General features: G+C 37.9%; 3 protein-coding genes across 5 annotated transcripts; 2 read left to right on the top strand and 1 right to left on the bottom strand.

The window, feature by feature from the left end:
• The first annotated feature begins 1,196 nt into the window (after positions 1-1,196).
• On the top strand, positions 1,197-3,501 carry LOC116115083 (bidirectional sugar transporter SWEET3). Of its 3 annotated transcripts, none has more exons than XM_031401220.1 (7): positions 1,197-1,466; positions 1,565-1,601; positions 1,721-1,943; positions 2,216-2,377; positions 2,586-2,705; positions 2,806-3,002; positions 3,202-3,501. In XM_031401220.1, exons 1-6 carry the CDS (start codon positions 1,430-1,432, stop codon positions 2,974-2,976), a joined length of 750 nt encoding a protein of 249 aa, XP_031257080.1. In that variant the 5' UTR covers positions 1,197-1,429; the 3' UTR covers positions 2,977-3,002; positions 3,202-3,501. The 3 variants fall into 3 exon arrangements, 2 of the variants coding, with proteins under 2 accessions (XP_031257080.1, XP_031257079.1); XR_004125619.1 differs by having other exon boundaries at positions 1,198-1,466; positions 2,806-3,075; XM_031401219.1 differs by lacking the exon at positions 3,202-3,501 and having other exon boundaries at positions 1,198-1,466; positions 2,806-3,167.
• On the bottom strand, positions 2,028-6,826 carry LOC116115082 (pentatricopeptide repeat-containing protein At2g13600-like). Its single transcript, XM_031401218.1, has 4 exons — positions 4,160-6,826; positions 3,896-4,044; positions 3,662-3,754; positions 2,028-2,428 (listed from the first exon to the last, which is right to left on the bottom strand). Exon 1 carries the CDS (start codon positions 6,636-6,638, stop codon positions 4,473-4,475), a length of 2,166 nt encoding a protein of 721 aa, XP_031257078.1. The 5' UTR covers positions 6,639-6,826; the 3' UTR covers positions 2,028-2,428; positions 3,662-3,754; positions 3,896-4,044; positions 4,160-4,472.
• Positions 6,827-13,101: 6,275 nt separating this feature from the next.
• LOC116115088 lies at positions 13,102-14,249 on the top strand. Its single transcript, XM_031401232.1, has 3 exons — positions 13,102-13,458; positions 13,633-13,884; positions 13,959-14,249. The coding sequence occupies exons 1-3, from the start codon at positions 13,102-13,104 to the stop codon at positions 14,247-14,249; spliced, it is 900 nt and encodes a 299-aa protein (XP_031257092.1).

The raw sequence follows: 14,249 nt of genomic DNA, 5'->3' as shown, positions 1-14,249 counted from the left end.
TGCGCAGTTACTTTAGTTAATATGATAATATTCCCATTAGTGAAGAACATTCAAGCAACAGAACCAAATGAGACATATAATAAGGCATTAGAAACCCCAATGTTGCGTTGAGGATATAGAATTTTAAAGGATTGTTGAAGCAAAATAGAATAATTATGGAAGACAGCAAAAAAGGAAGCTGAGATCACCATCATATCAAATGGTCTTCCTGATCACATAAGAAAAATAAAAGAAAAAAATTAAAAGTTTCATGGGAAAAGGAACTCCACTTTTAGATATGGTATATTTTGACCGGCAAAAACCCCTGTAAAATCTTTCGCTTCTGATTTTCTGCTTTGAAAATATTTTTGTATTAAAAGCAGACCACACAAATATTTTCAGTCAGAATAGTTTGATTCTGAGCAAAATTTTGCTCTCGTCGTAAGAACCATTGTAATGGAGAATTAGAATAATAGCTGGCAACATTATAGTAAGAAGATAATCGGATGTCTATCATTTCGGTAAAACATTTTGCTCAGCTTTTAACTGCTTGCCCATGGAGACTGATCTGGCCTGGCCCCTCCAGTCCATGAGGTGATGACAGTCATTTGATAAAATATCAAATCAGAGGAACAGATTAATTGTGAACTATGATCTTGAGAAATCCTAAAATTAAAAACTATGATTCTTTTTTCACATGTTCTTTTTGAAGAAATTCTATTTTGAAAAACTACGTGTGGATTCTCAAACATAAACTGATGGTAAACTAACTATTCACTGTTCTGATAAGAGTTCAAGATCATTCATATATGTTGTACTTAATTTCATTATCATCATCAACAACAACAAACCACATGCATGGTAAATATGATTTCTTATCTAAAGCAAGCGTTAAGAATCTGTTTGTTTGCATAGGATTAAATAAAAAAATTTCAATGAGAACGTCACTTCTTTTAACAGTGTCCCTTACTGCACAATTAGTAGAAATGTAATTTTTGTGGCAAAACAAAAAGAATAAGATATTAGTGCTATATATTGCATCAATTTTCAGACAAATAAAACCTAAAGAAATTTTTTCAAGTGGGTAGTGGACGTAATGTGACAGCTTCACTCATGATAATTCAAAATAGCAAAACGATAGCTTTATTATTTTTCTCTAATTTATTTGCTAAAACCTACTAAAGCTTTAGATATGAATGCTTTTGCATTAAACAATTTGTAACAAAGCTCCATGCTATAGCAAACTGATTTCCTCCACAAGTTTATAAAGATGTAGACAACACTTCTGCTTCTTTCAATTTTCTATTATTCTCTTTTTACCCATCTTCCCGTTATTTATATCCCCTAAAGCGTGTTAAACAGTCCATGCAACATTCTTATAAAGTCATTTAGTAACTCTTCTTGTTGGGACCATCTCTCCATCTTAGGACCATCTTTACAGGGCAAAAACATGGGAGATAGATTGCGCCTGGCAGTAGGAGTCATGGGTACCTTTCTTCTTTGTTTATTGTTTTAGCTTCCTACCAATATGTCACCATAGATAGTAAAACCTTCACCTAATACACTAATAATATTTTTCTTGCAGGCAATGCAGCTTCTTTGTTACTTTATGCTGCACCCATGTAATGTTGACATAATATTCTACTACATGTTATTTTTTTCTTAGAATTAAGTTATAATTCATAGAGGTTTGAAGCAGCTAACTTGGAAACTCAAACCTATTATTTTTATATTTTGCCAGATTAACATTTTCAAGGGTGATAAGGAAGAAAGGCACGGAGGGATTTTCATGCATTCCTTACATCATTGCACTGCTAAACTGTCTGCTTTATACTTGGTATGGACTACCTATTGTAAGCTACAGGTGGGAGAATTTCCCTGTGGTCACTATCAACGGTTTAGGGATCCTTCTCGAGTTTTCCTTCATTCTGATATATATTTGGTTTGCTTCAGGAAGAGACAAGGCAAGTAATTTAATTTAATGTCTATTTGGCATGATATAGAATCATTTGCATGCATGAAAGGAAGTTATTATTCAAGTCCACAGAAACTGGTGCATGCTGAAAATGTACAATTTTGTTTCCATGCATGCCATTTTTGTATCATTTGCAGAAATGTTATTTATATTCAGTGGAAGTGAGGAAAAACATGAGACAGTGTGTATTCTTGCCTGCATGCATTTTCATACACATAGTTTGGGAAAGAGTATCATAAATTAAATATAATGAATCTACAGATGAAGGTTGCTGCTACGTTGATACCTGTTATCCTAGTGTTCAGCATCACTGCAATTATATCAGGCTTTCTATTCCATGACCACCATCATCGCAAGGTGTTTGTGGGCAGTGTTGCACTGGTGGCCTCTGTGGCAATGTATGGTTCTCCACTGGTGGTTGTGGTGAGTTACCTTTTCTCATTATTGGTTCATGGTAGTATTCTTCAAAGTCACCTAAAAAGAAGCCCAAAAAAAGGAAAAAAATTGTAAATTAACATTCACGGTGTTGTTGATGCATAGACAAAATAAATATTTACACGCCCCGTCACCATCTGCATTTTGTATCTCCTCTTGACTTTTTTACTCATATAATTAATATTTGGTGTTGCAGAAGCAAGTTATACAAACAAAGAGCATAGAATTCATGCCTTTCTATTTGTCTTTTTTCTCATTCATTGCTAGCTCACTTTGGATGGCCTATGGACTGCTGAGCCACGATCTATTTCTTGCGGTTTGTATAGCTATCAAAACCCTCTTTGTGAGGCAAAACTACATGCTTAAACAATTTATGTTGCTTAGAGTTTCACATTTGAATTCCTTAATTCTTGCAGTCCCCTAATCTGGTCGGTAGCCCCTTAGGCATCCTGCAACTTGTTCTTTATTGCAAGTACAGGAAAAGGGGAATTATAGAAGAACCAAATAAATGGGATTTAGAACAAAATGAAGAGAAATCCAAACAGTTGCAGCTTGTGATCAACAATGATGCTAATGGCAAGAGTTGAAGAATTCAATTAAAAGATCTGAGAAGGTTCCTCCCGGTGTCTTTATGGATATTGAGAAATGATTAATTATTCCTAATGAAGTCAATGTTCTATATAGAGGTCTGACTTTGCATTTGTGCAAGCATTCTCTGTATCCATAAGAATGTGCATGTGAAAACTGAATTTATTCTTGAGTCGATGTTTGTGCATCAACAGAGTTTTAAGATAATTGCTTCTTTGTGACAGGACTGACTTCAATTCTTGGGGCAACAAATTTCCAGTAAGAGGACAGTTACAGCTAATGTTGTTAACATGGCTCTTTCGTTCAAGAAATTCTGCTAATATTTAAAGCATGGTAACTAAGCAATGCCATAAAATAATAAAAAGTTACTTGTAATAGCAGGTCTCACTTCCATGTGATGTGCTATCTAAAAACAGCATGAACATAGGATAGTATACTTCAAACTTGATTTTCCATTCTCTCAAAATGAAAAAGAAAATGATCCACTTCCCTTAAATCGAAGCCAAAGTTGGAGCAATAACATTTAACTAAATTGTTAAAAAACTGGAGCACCAAATGCAAAATGATAGACTGAGTTAGCTATTGATATGCTGTGATAAATAAATTATAGCAATTTAATATTCTCAACACAGAACATAATAACTATCAGTTCTCAAGGACGCTTCCAAATGTAATGTTATTTACCAGCTCACGTCTTTTTACAACAAGTTGCGAGATAACAGCATGAAATTGTCCACAATTAATCACCCGTCACCATCCATTATGCGCAACAACCACCTATGTCAAGTTTTCAACAAAATCACCAAAAGGAAGTGTCATTTTCATTTAATCAAATTAAATGTCTGTACAGTATAGAAATGTGCTGTATCAGAATAGGCACCAGCACAACAAAAAGCTTAAAAAGACAGATACTCTTACCTTTTCAAATAATAGTCATATTTATGGTATCTTTTTCCCAGAACAACATTTAATCTGCATCATTATCATTTCTAAATAGAGAAAAACTACTGAAAGTGTTGAAACCACTTTGGTCTATACAGGAATTTTGTAAGAACTGTGCTCCGAACCTACAAAGTTTTTGAAAAATGCAAGAAAATTGTCATTATTCAATATGCCTGATGAATCAGAACAACACAAAGAAAAGAAAAGGATGGTAAAATGTTGAAATGAAGTGTTATGTACCAAAGCATAAAGTCACTCAGTTTCAAGAAACTGTGGTGTTTTGATGTAGAAGACCAAACGCGCCATCCATCAAGTGCATCTTAAATTACGAAAGAGTAAGAAGAGACAACAGTGCCACATAAAACGTAAGGATTATAGAACAAGAGGTCACAAAAAATATATAAAGGAAGATGGATATCAATCATTTGCTTTAGAAAAAATAGGAACCACATAAATAATATTGGCACCAAAATTTCAACTTTGGATGATACAGCTACAAAAAATTTGGTCAATGGTAGGTTATAATAGCTAGACTCTGTATTGACATCGAATATCAATCATATTGGACAATGGAATTAAGATTATGGACAGTTGAGTTAAGATTTGTTGTTAGATGCTCCAAAGTAGCATATATCAAATCACAATTTGGGTCATTTCTGTCTTCAACAGAGAACACGTAAACTCTGTTGCTCAGCTCAATCCAACTACAAGCGGGATCCTTTTTCACTTCCAAACTTGTCAATCTTTTTCTCATGAGCATCTTTTCTCCCCACTTCCCCGATATTGCATATATGTTGGACATAATAACATAAGCAGATATTGGCTTGGGATCCAAACTAAAAATGTTCTCAGCCACCCTCTCACCCACTTCCAGGTTCATCCAGAACCAACAAGCACTAAGCAAAGCTCCCCAGACAACCCAATCTGCTTCAATTGGCATCTCTTTGATGAACTTCTCAGCTTCTTGTAGATGGCCTGACCTACCAAGAAGATCGACCATACATGCATAATGTTCTAATGTAGGGATCACTCTGTGACATCTTTCCATTGAGTGGAAAACTTTCATCCCTTCATTGACTAAACCAGCACGACCACAAGCAGACAGAACCCCAACAAAAGTAGCAGCATTTGGTACTACTTCTTGCTCTAGCATGCACAAAAAGAGTAAGACTGCCTCGGAGCCATGGCCATGATGTGCATATCCATTAATAAGAGCTGTCCATGCTGCCACATTGGGTGCAGAGATGCTGCTAAATGATGCTCGAGCTTCCGTGAGGCTCCCACATTTGGAATACATGTCAATGAGGGATGTTCCCACATAAACATTGGAGTCAAATGGTGTTTTAACCAAGTGTGCATGGAGTAATTTTCCTTGCTGCAGAGATCCAAGGCATGAGCATGCATGAAACAAGACAGAGAATGTCGATCTAGTACGGTCTATTCCTAATCTGCACAATGTCACATATAGTTGCAAAGCTTCTTCATGCAGATCATTTTGAATATAACCAGACATCATAGAATTCCAAGTCACTGGATTTCTTTCCCCCTTAGTTTCTTCAAAAAGTTCCACAGCTTTCTTAATTTCATCATTCCTTGAATACACACTAATCATAGTATTCGTAGATATTATAGTTCTGTGAGGCATTTTCCCAAACAATCTTTCTGAATCCAAAACTCGACCCATGGCCGCATAACCTTTTATCATCAAATTATATGAAACAGAATTAGCTTCTGTCAGTCTGTTAAATATCAGTTCTGCTTCGTCAATCCTACCCATCAATATAAGCCCATTAATAAGTGAATTTGAAGAGCTCAAACATGGATTTACTATTCTATCATAAACTCGCTTAGCATCATTAGCAGCTTCACAAACACAATAAAATTCAATCAGGGCACATCCAATCGAGTGATCAAATTCAAAACCATACTTTATCAAAGTCCCATGAACAACCCTGCCTTCACGCAAAACACCTAGTCTGCCACAAGCCCTTATAGCAGTATGAAAAGTATATTCATTAGGCATCGCCTCACCACTCTCTCTCATCCACGAAAACAACTCCAAAGCCTTCTCACAACCATCTTCACTCTTCGCATAACCCGAAATCAGCTTAGTCCACGCCACAACACCTCTTCTTTTCATATTCATAAATACATCCAGAGCCTCACTCATCAAGTTGCATTGCACATAACCCACAAGCATCAAAGTCCACAACAACTCACTATCATCGCGCAACTCGAGAAAAACCCGCTTAGCTTCCTCTATTTCCAAGCACTTTGCATAAAAATACAACAAAGAACTACCTACGAACTCAAACTTCTCATACCCACATTTCAAAACAAGACAATGAATCTGTTTCCCATTAATCAAAGACTTCAATTGCGCGCACACACTTAAAGTAGTAGAAAAAGTTGTTTCATTGAGCTTGAAATTGCTACGATGCATTGTTGAAACTAAACCAAGAGATTCGTTAAAATTTTCCCACTTTGAGTAACCAGAAATCATGGTATTCCATGACACGACTGTTCGAGTCGACATTTGATCGAACAGATTACGAGCAATATCTAACTGGCCAACTTTCGCACGTTGAGTTATGGCAATGTTTGCGGAGACTATGTGGGTGTTTTGCATTTGCTGTGTTTGATCTTTCGTAGAGTACAGTTTCGAGGTTTTCCAACGTTTGTGCTTCCATTTTCCCGGGAAACACGATTTCGACAACATTTTGAATCGAAGAAAGAAAATTAATTACAGGTAAGCTCCTCAGTGTGGAAAGGTGTTTATATGCTGTAACTGTCTACAAATTACAGAAAGAGTAAGGATATGGTTTTTTAAACTGGAACATCATGCTTTGAACAAGCTTATTGCTGGCCCTGTTTTGAAGAAAATTTAGCTGCCCCGCCATTCAAAGTTTCGATTTAAGAAAATGGCTTTGAAAATTTTTCCATTTTTTTTTTAATTTAGATAAGATAATGTCCCATAATTAGGATTAATTAAACATGTAAAATAGGTTAAAATAAAAAGATTAAAATATATGTAGGCCAAATATAAATAATAAAAGTTTTTAAAATTTAAAATTTCTCAAAACAAGTCCCACCTATTCACCTCGCTTAATAGAAATTCATTAGGGTAAAAAGCGATTTCTTGAACTAAAGGGAGACTGAGATTTTTTCCGATCGAACCTGCAAATTTGCACCCTAAAATCAATTTCTTGAACCCTAAACCGAATATAGTTGCGATTTTCGGCGATATAGTAGCGATTTCTGATCGATTTCCTTAACCCTAAATGGAATCTGTGTGATTTCCGACAATACAGTCCACATTTTTTATCGAAACTGCAAACTTTGACACCAAATTCAATCCAAAACCATGGCTGACACTCACAATGAGGAGGAAAACCCAACGCCACTTCGAATCCTAGATTCCGGTGGCGCAAGCAGTTCAATGGCTGCTCCGGTGGATCATCCAATCAGTGAAAGTGGTCCACACACAGAGGAGACATCGGCGACACAAGACAGAGGGAAGAATCGGCAAACGGTTCTGAAGACGAGGAGTTCGGTGATAATTCAGGCCAAGAGGAGTCGTCCAAGGATTCAGGCGACGAGGAGGAGGCCCACGAAGAAAGGGTACGTTGTTTCGGGAATATTGCTTGTATTGTCGCTTAAGCAATCATTTGTATCGCTTAAGCGATTAATCTGTTTTACTCATGATTGCTTAAACGATAGATTCAATTTACTCTTAGTCGCTTAAGCGATTTCAGATCGCTTTGCTTAAGCGATCTTGTCGAGGTAGAATCACAGATATAAGATTGCTTAAGCGATCTTTTGTATCGCTTAAGAGATTCTTTCAGTTTACTCTTGGTCGCTTAAGCAATCTTACACGAGACAGAGTCAAGATTTCTTAAGCGATCCGAAATCGCTTAAGCGACTACAGTGGTAATTTTTTGTTGCTAATATTTTGTTTATTAGTTGTTTTGGTTTATTTTTGTTGCTGACATTTTGTTTATATCGATCGTGCAGATTGTGCGGACCGTAAACTGTAGAGACTACGAGTTGGAGCTTATAAGTGATAAGGTACCTTACTTCCCTGCAAGGGTGACGATGAGGTCGAGTTGGGATGTTTTTGATAGAATAAGGGACATTTTAGATGGAATGAGGCATGGTGCAAGAGATTTTCGTCGCACTTGCTTCGGTCAGTTTTTAAGAATCGGAACAAATTGGAAAAAGGCATTTTAGGGGTAGGGAGTGCATTACATGTTGCTACACTCAATAAAATGCAATAAAAAAAAATGTGGTTCATGGTGGACTAAAAGCCACTATGGTTTGGGATGATGGAGTATGCCTTGGTGACAGGCTTAGGATGTGGTGAAGTGCCAGATATGGTAGAGGCAGACGCAATAAGGACAAGTCCGGGACCCATAAGTTTTGGAAGAAGGTTTTGCAGGGGGCAAAGTCTATTACAGGACACAGTTTAGAGAAAAGGCTAGAAATAGTTCGGTTTAATGATGGAGAGAAGATATAAGTGTGATTGCTATTGTTTTTACATTCAATCTTATTGGCTGGTGACTCAACAAAAGTTGTTGAGAAGGATTGGTTGTTGTTTGCAAGCGGCTTGGAGTTCTTTAATTCTTATTCGTGGGGATGGATATCATTTGAGCAAACCATCAACAGCCTGAAAAAACTAGACATGGCGTTAAAGCAAGCCCAATGGGTCGGGAAGGAAAAACCAAGCACGTACAATTTGTTTGGCTTCCCGTGGGCAATGCAGGTAAAATTAATAACTTTTTGTTATATTTTTTATAATATATGTGTTTGAATTATGATATGGACTGTTTTTTTACAATGTAGGCTTGGATGTACGAGGTCATCCCTGTCTTCGCTAAGGCCTGGAGGGGGAGGAGGAGCAACAATTTTGATGTGCAACAGCAATTTCCTATGATGTTGAGGTGGCATGTCGAGAGGTGTACCCATTGGGACTATGACCAAATAGACATTAAGATTGAAGCAGCTAGGGTAAGATTAAAGGATTAAGCTTTTGAATATGCAGTTGCTTTAAAATGTTGCTTCAATCTAATTGATTTTGTTTCTTATTGCAAGGAGTTGTCTGTCCCTTTCTCACCGCTACTGGGGATGAAGCGGAAGAGGACTATGTCACATCTTTCAAAGCACTGGAGGATGAAAGGGATAAACGGATAGACCGCTTGATGCGGGAGCTAAAAGAGGTCACGCATGTGACGGCAGTTGCAGGGCCACTGCTTGACAACGTGGTTGATGTCGAGGATGATGAAGCTCCAATCGGCAGGAGGCCCAAGGATGAGGAGGAGAAAAGGGAGGAAGAGGTTCGTATGCCTCAGCAAACCGGTACAACAAGTACCGCTTTACCGAGACATCGGCGTCGAGAGAATGAGGTTGTTGACCTCATAAACGACTTGTTTGAGAGTTTTACAACAGCCGTTTATACAAGGTTTGACAAGATGGAAGAGAGGAGAAAGTGGATAAGCTGGCAGAGAAAGTTGGTACAATGGAGGAAGAAGTTGGTACAATGGAGTAGGAAGTTGGTGGAGAATTAAAGGCGGTTGAAGTGCAAACTGGCTTGAAAAGAGAGAGCCGAAAGAGCAAGTTTGTGAAATCGCCTTACATGGTAGTGACACAGGTAAAGAAGAAGAAAATTAAGAAACAAATGGAGGAAGAACCAGAAATGGAGGAGGTTGGTGGAGGAAGTGGGGCGGTGATAATGGAGGAGGGCGAGGTGGGAGGCGAAGGAAGCGGGGATGTAAAAATGGAGGAAGGGGGAGGAAGTGGGCAAGCGAAATTGGACTCAAATGTCGATTTGTATAGGCCAATAGAGGAAAAGAAAAACTCTTCTATGTCTATTACAATGGATCATGAAGTAATGCCCATATAAAGTGTAAGACAGGGGATTATCCCCTGTAATGGTTTGAGAAGTTGTTGACGATGGGCACGTGGCTTGAGGACTCGGTGAGTTATTTTCTCTTAATTTTCCTTATTTTTGCCTTTGTTTTCTATACTTATCTTGTTGTTTTTATTTGATGCAGCACATCGATGAGATATTGGCACTGATGAGGCTACAACAGACTACTAATGGTGATCTATTGTATCCCGACTATGCCATCACCGATGTGGCGTTTGGCCAAACGCTTGTTTCGGCATATCGCACTTTAATTAAAAATATCGCTGCTATGGGTGCAGCAAAAGGACCGAAGTGAAAAAGATTGGCCCCACAACAGTTGGATTGCATCCCTGATGATTTTCATTTTGATGACAGGCTTATGCAGTATATACAGGGGGATCGGCCCAAATATGGCCACGGTTGGGCCTTTGTTAAAAGAGTGTACTGCATCATCCTCGTCAAACAAATGCACTGGATAGCAGTCGTCGCACATCTAGAGGAAGGGTTGCTGAAGATCCTTGACTGCAACCCAACTATTTGTCGAGACAAGCAGTTGAAGGTCAAGTTGGAGCCACTGTCCAGGTTGTTTCCGCGGCTATTGCGTGACAGTGGGATGTTTGGGCACTTGGGTGATCAAGTACTAACACGAAAGTGGCCAATTAAGCGCTCTACCGGCCCAATAAATAAGTCAAGGTAAATTTTGTATAAAACTAACTTACATAATACAATTGTTGTATAAGTTTTTTCTAATGCTAATGTCTTCTTCCTATTGTAGTGCTGAATGTGGGGCATATGCCCTGAAATTTATTGAGTTCGACATGACCAACACCCTGATGGATGGCTTGAATGGCGAAACAATGAGCTGATTCACTACTACCTCCAATTGCCCCCTCTGAACCTGCATAAATGACTATAGTGTTCTCCTCCTCACAATCTACTCCTTCTGCATAATCTGTATTTAAAGGAATATCTACATCTGTGAGAACATCTATGGGGTCCTCCTCCTCAACATTTTTATTCTGCCCCCCATCACCAACCTCTTCTACAGTGTCCTCCTCACCACCCAATTCACCGTCTACTCTTGATTTTTCAACTAACAAATCAATGGCCTCGTAGTTCAAATTAAAACCAGGCAAACCTCTGTCTACTTTCTCGTTATCCCCTTCCTTTGAACCAACTTCCAACGGTTTTTCTACAAAAGAAACCCTTAAAATTGGCCTCGAACCATTATCGGCCACATCAATCATTTATAACTTCACACTTTCATCCGACTTTAATATAGCAGGAGGTACCTTATAATGTTCAGGAACTTTGCTTAAAACATATTTCACAACTATATCACTACGCGAGCAACTCAAATCACCTCTTCTAATTATTTCATCAATCAACTCATCAAAACTAACATCTGTGCTCACAGCAATTGGTATAACTTCTTTGCTCTTCCCAATCCACTTTTATCTACTTTCTTCCTCCACCCACTCACCAAAATATTCAACACCCAAAACAACTTGTCCCATGTGTAATAATAGCCAACTACCTGTAATGCAAGAAAAAAAATATTCTTAAATGTTGTACTAAGGGTTCAAATATTTTAAAAAAAAAATCTGCACAGTCACTTATATGGTCTGGTGTATCGCTTAAGCGATCATGGTTATTTATACTAGATCGCTTAAGCGATACACTTGATCACTTAAGTGATCCAGTATAAATAACCATGATCGCTTAAGCGATCTTATGTCATTTACTGATCGTTTAAATGATATGCTCTGATACACCAGACTTTTAGCAGATCACTTAAGCAATCTTATGCCACATACCTGATCGCTTAAGCAATCTACCTGCTGCATTACTAGACTTACCAGATCGCTTAAGCGATCCATCATACCTAGAATATATTTTCAGTCATCTCTACCTACAATCGATCCATCATACCCAGAACACATACCCAAAATAAATTTTCAACATATTTCACTCCTTTCAACTTCCATTACATCAAACATAGCCCAACAACCTAAACAACTAAATCAAAATCATAACCCAAACTCAATCCATGCTAAATCAAAATCATAACCCAGATCTTTGTAAATCAAAATATGAAATCGAAAGGGAGATACACATACCTGGACGAAATGTCAGGGGCAGGAGAAGGATCTGTGTTGGAGAAGATGTTAATGGCGGAGGAATGTGGTAACGTGGCGGGAGGAAGAAGAAGAAGGTGTTTGGGTTTATTTGCAAGAATTTCAACTATTTGGAGAATATTTAATTTTTAAAAGATTACACAATTATTCATTAATCTTAATTAACCCCTAATCATATTTAATTAAGCTTAATAAAAAATAAGATTATTTAGTTAACATTTATAAACTATATAGCCTTTTAATTAAATTTTAACTTCAAATGTCTTTTTAATAAACTGTCCCTTTGATTCTTGGAGAGGACTGTGTGGTTAAATGGTGGCCCGATTATCATTGTTACCGTTAATGCTTTACCGCAACAGCCAATTCGCTACCATTAACTGCCGGTGTTTTGATGTTACCGTCACGTAACGGCACAGCATCGTTTCCGTTAATAAACTGGCCTTTTTGAGCGTGTTCGTGGAGAGTGGAAACTATGTGGGTGTTATGCGTTTGCTGTGTTTGGTGACGTGTCCAGTACAGTTCCGAGCTTTTCCACCGTTTATGCTTCCATTTTCTCGGGAAACACGATCATAGGTTCTTACTTCTTAGCAACATTTTTGGAATGAAGACAGAAGAATGCAACAAAACGCACCGTTTGATTTCTCAATACAAATCGAGTCCACTGTTCCATTGTTATTAACTGGGCCCATAGATTTAAACAGACCTATCTGATCCCATTTGATTTATTTAAAAGGTATAGATTAAAAAAAAAATTGAATCATTATTTAATTTCATTCACGCTCAATGAGAAACCCCGTTAAAATTATTAAACCCTTGAAATTATTATATATTCTTACAAAAGTTTCAAAATACATTGATAGTTGTCTATATGACCCTTTCTATACTCTAATCTCAATTCACACAAAATGTGAACACGTGGTCTCTTTCAATGTTCAAACTTATGCGTAAACTGGCCTCCATGCATGAAGACACGTATCCCTTCTATCTCTCTTCTTCACAATCACGCCACCACTTCTCTCCATCTCCATTTAACTTTCTTCAACTACGAATTACAAACACTAAACTCTAATCATAAACAACAATCTTGACGCCATATTCATCTGTATTCTTTGTTTTAGCCTGAGTATTCTACTGACAAAATGGTGAAGCTTGCATCGGCACGAGAGAGCCGAATTTACGGGCCCCGGTTATCGAGGAACCGGGCGGAATACACAAACGCTGGGCTGTATGTATTTGCTACGATTGTTCTATTGACTGGTTTTGCAGCCGAGTTTTCCTGGGAACCGAAGTCGGGTTTGGTGCTTTTGCTTATAGCTTCAGCGTTGATGATGGTGGTTAATGCTCATGATCTTCTTGCCCATCTTGCGGGTTTCGATTATCGGTTTCCATTGATGGAATTTGATGTCCAGCTTGCGCTCGTTGAGTTTGCAGTTCCTGTTGTTCAGATTTTGGGATCCCTTCTTTTGTTCTTGGGAATTCTCTTTCTCTTCATTCAGGTTCGTTCTATGTATAATTATTATATTGTTAAGTACTGGTGATTTTTCTGGAAATTAATGTCAAATTGATAACCCCACTTTTAATATCCACATTTGAAAAGAAATTAATTATAGGTAAATTCCTTAGTTTGGAAATTAATGTGCTGATTTGCTTTGACTATCTACAAATTACAGAAAGTGAAAGGATTTGGTTTCTTTAAATTGGAAAAGCATGCTTTGAACATGCTTATTGCTGGCCCTGTTTTATGGGTGCTTGGATCCATCCACAATTTATGTCAAATCTATGAGAGAGCTGATGGTCATGTCCAAATCTTGCAACAAAGTGTCCAACTCCCTTTCTTGATGGGGAGTTTGTTGTTAATGGTGGGCGCCATCATCAATTGCCGCGAGCAAGCCAGACAAATGCATCATGGATTAGACCTATTGGTAAATACTATAACATAAGAACTTAATCAAACCGAGTTTATAAGAGTTATAAGGATTAGAATTTTTTGATGCAGGGAAGTACTTGGGTGTGGTTGGGAATTGGTGCAAGCATATTGTTCTTCGTCGGAGGGATAACGAATGTGGTAAAAGTGTTCAAGATGCAACAACTTAATGTGCTGCGGCTTGAGAAACTGCGAGGAGGAGCACAAGAGAGACTAGTTCAAGAAAGAGAAGGCCATGTTCCACTCATTATAGAAGAACAGCAGAGGATAAAAAAGCCGGCTGCTCCAGTAGCAGCCGGGGAAACAGAACCAGCAATTGTAGGATCTCCAACACCTTACAAGGATGTGCTTGTTCGCAATTGA

This window comes from Pistacia vera, unplaced genomic scaffold, assembly GCF_008641045.1.
Source record: "Pistacia vera cultivar Batoury unplaced genomic scaffold, PisVer_v2 Contig730, whole genome shotgun sequence".
Taxonomy (NCBI): Eukaryota; Viridiplantae; Streptophyta; class Magnoliopsida; order Sapindales; family Anacardiaceae; genus Pistacia; species Pistacia vera.
This window is presented reverse-complemented; position numbering and strand designations above follow the sequence as displayed.

Bases quoted from the DNA above. Each gene is read 5' to 3' on its own strand.
- LOC116115083 (XM_031401220.1), top strand. From the start codon at position 1,430: ATGGGAGATAGATTGCGCCTGGCAGTAGGAGTCATGG. The intron at 2,378-2,585 runs GTGAGTTACCTT...TTGGTGTTGCAG, and splicing joins GTTCTCCACTGGTGGTTGTG to AAGCAAGTTATACAAACAAA. The intron at 2,706-2,805 runs GTTTGTATAGCT...TAATTCTTGCAG, and splicing joins GCCACGATCTATTTCTTGCG to TCCCCTAATCTGGTCGGTAG.
- LOC116115082 (XM_031401218.1), bottom strand. From the start codon at position 6,638: ATGTTGTCGAAATCGTGTTTCCCGGGAAAATGGAAGCACAAACGTTGG.
- LOC116115088 (XM_031401232.1), top strand. From the start codon at position 13,102: ATGGTGAAGCTTGCATCGGCACGAGAGAGCCGAATTTACGGGCCCCGG. The intron at 13,459-13,632 runs GTTCGTTCTATG...TACAAATTACAG, and splicing joins TTCTCTTTCTCTTCATTCAG to AAAGTGAAAGGATTTGGTTT. The intron at 13,885-13,958 runs GTAAATACTATA...TTTTTGATGCAG, and splicing joins ATCATGGATTAGACCTATTG to GGAAGTACTTGGGTGTGGTT.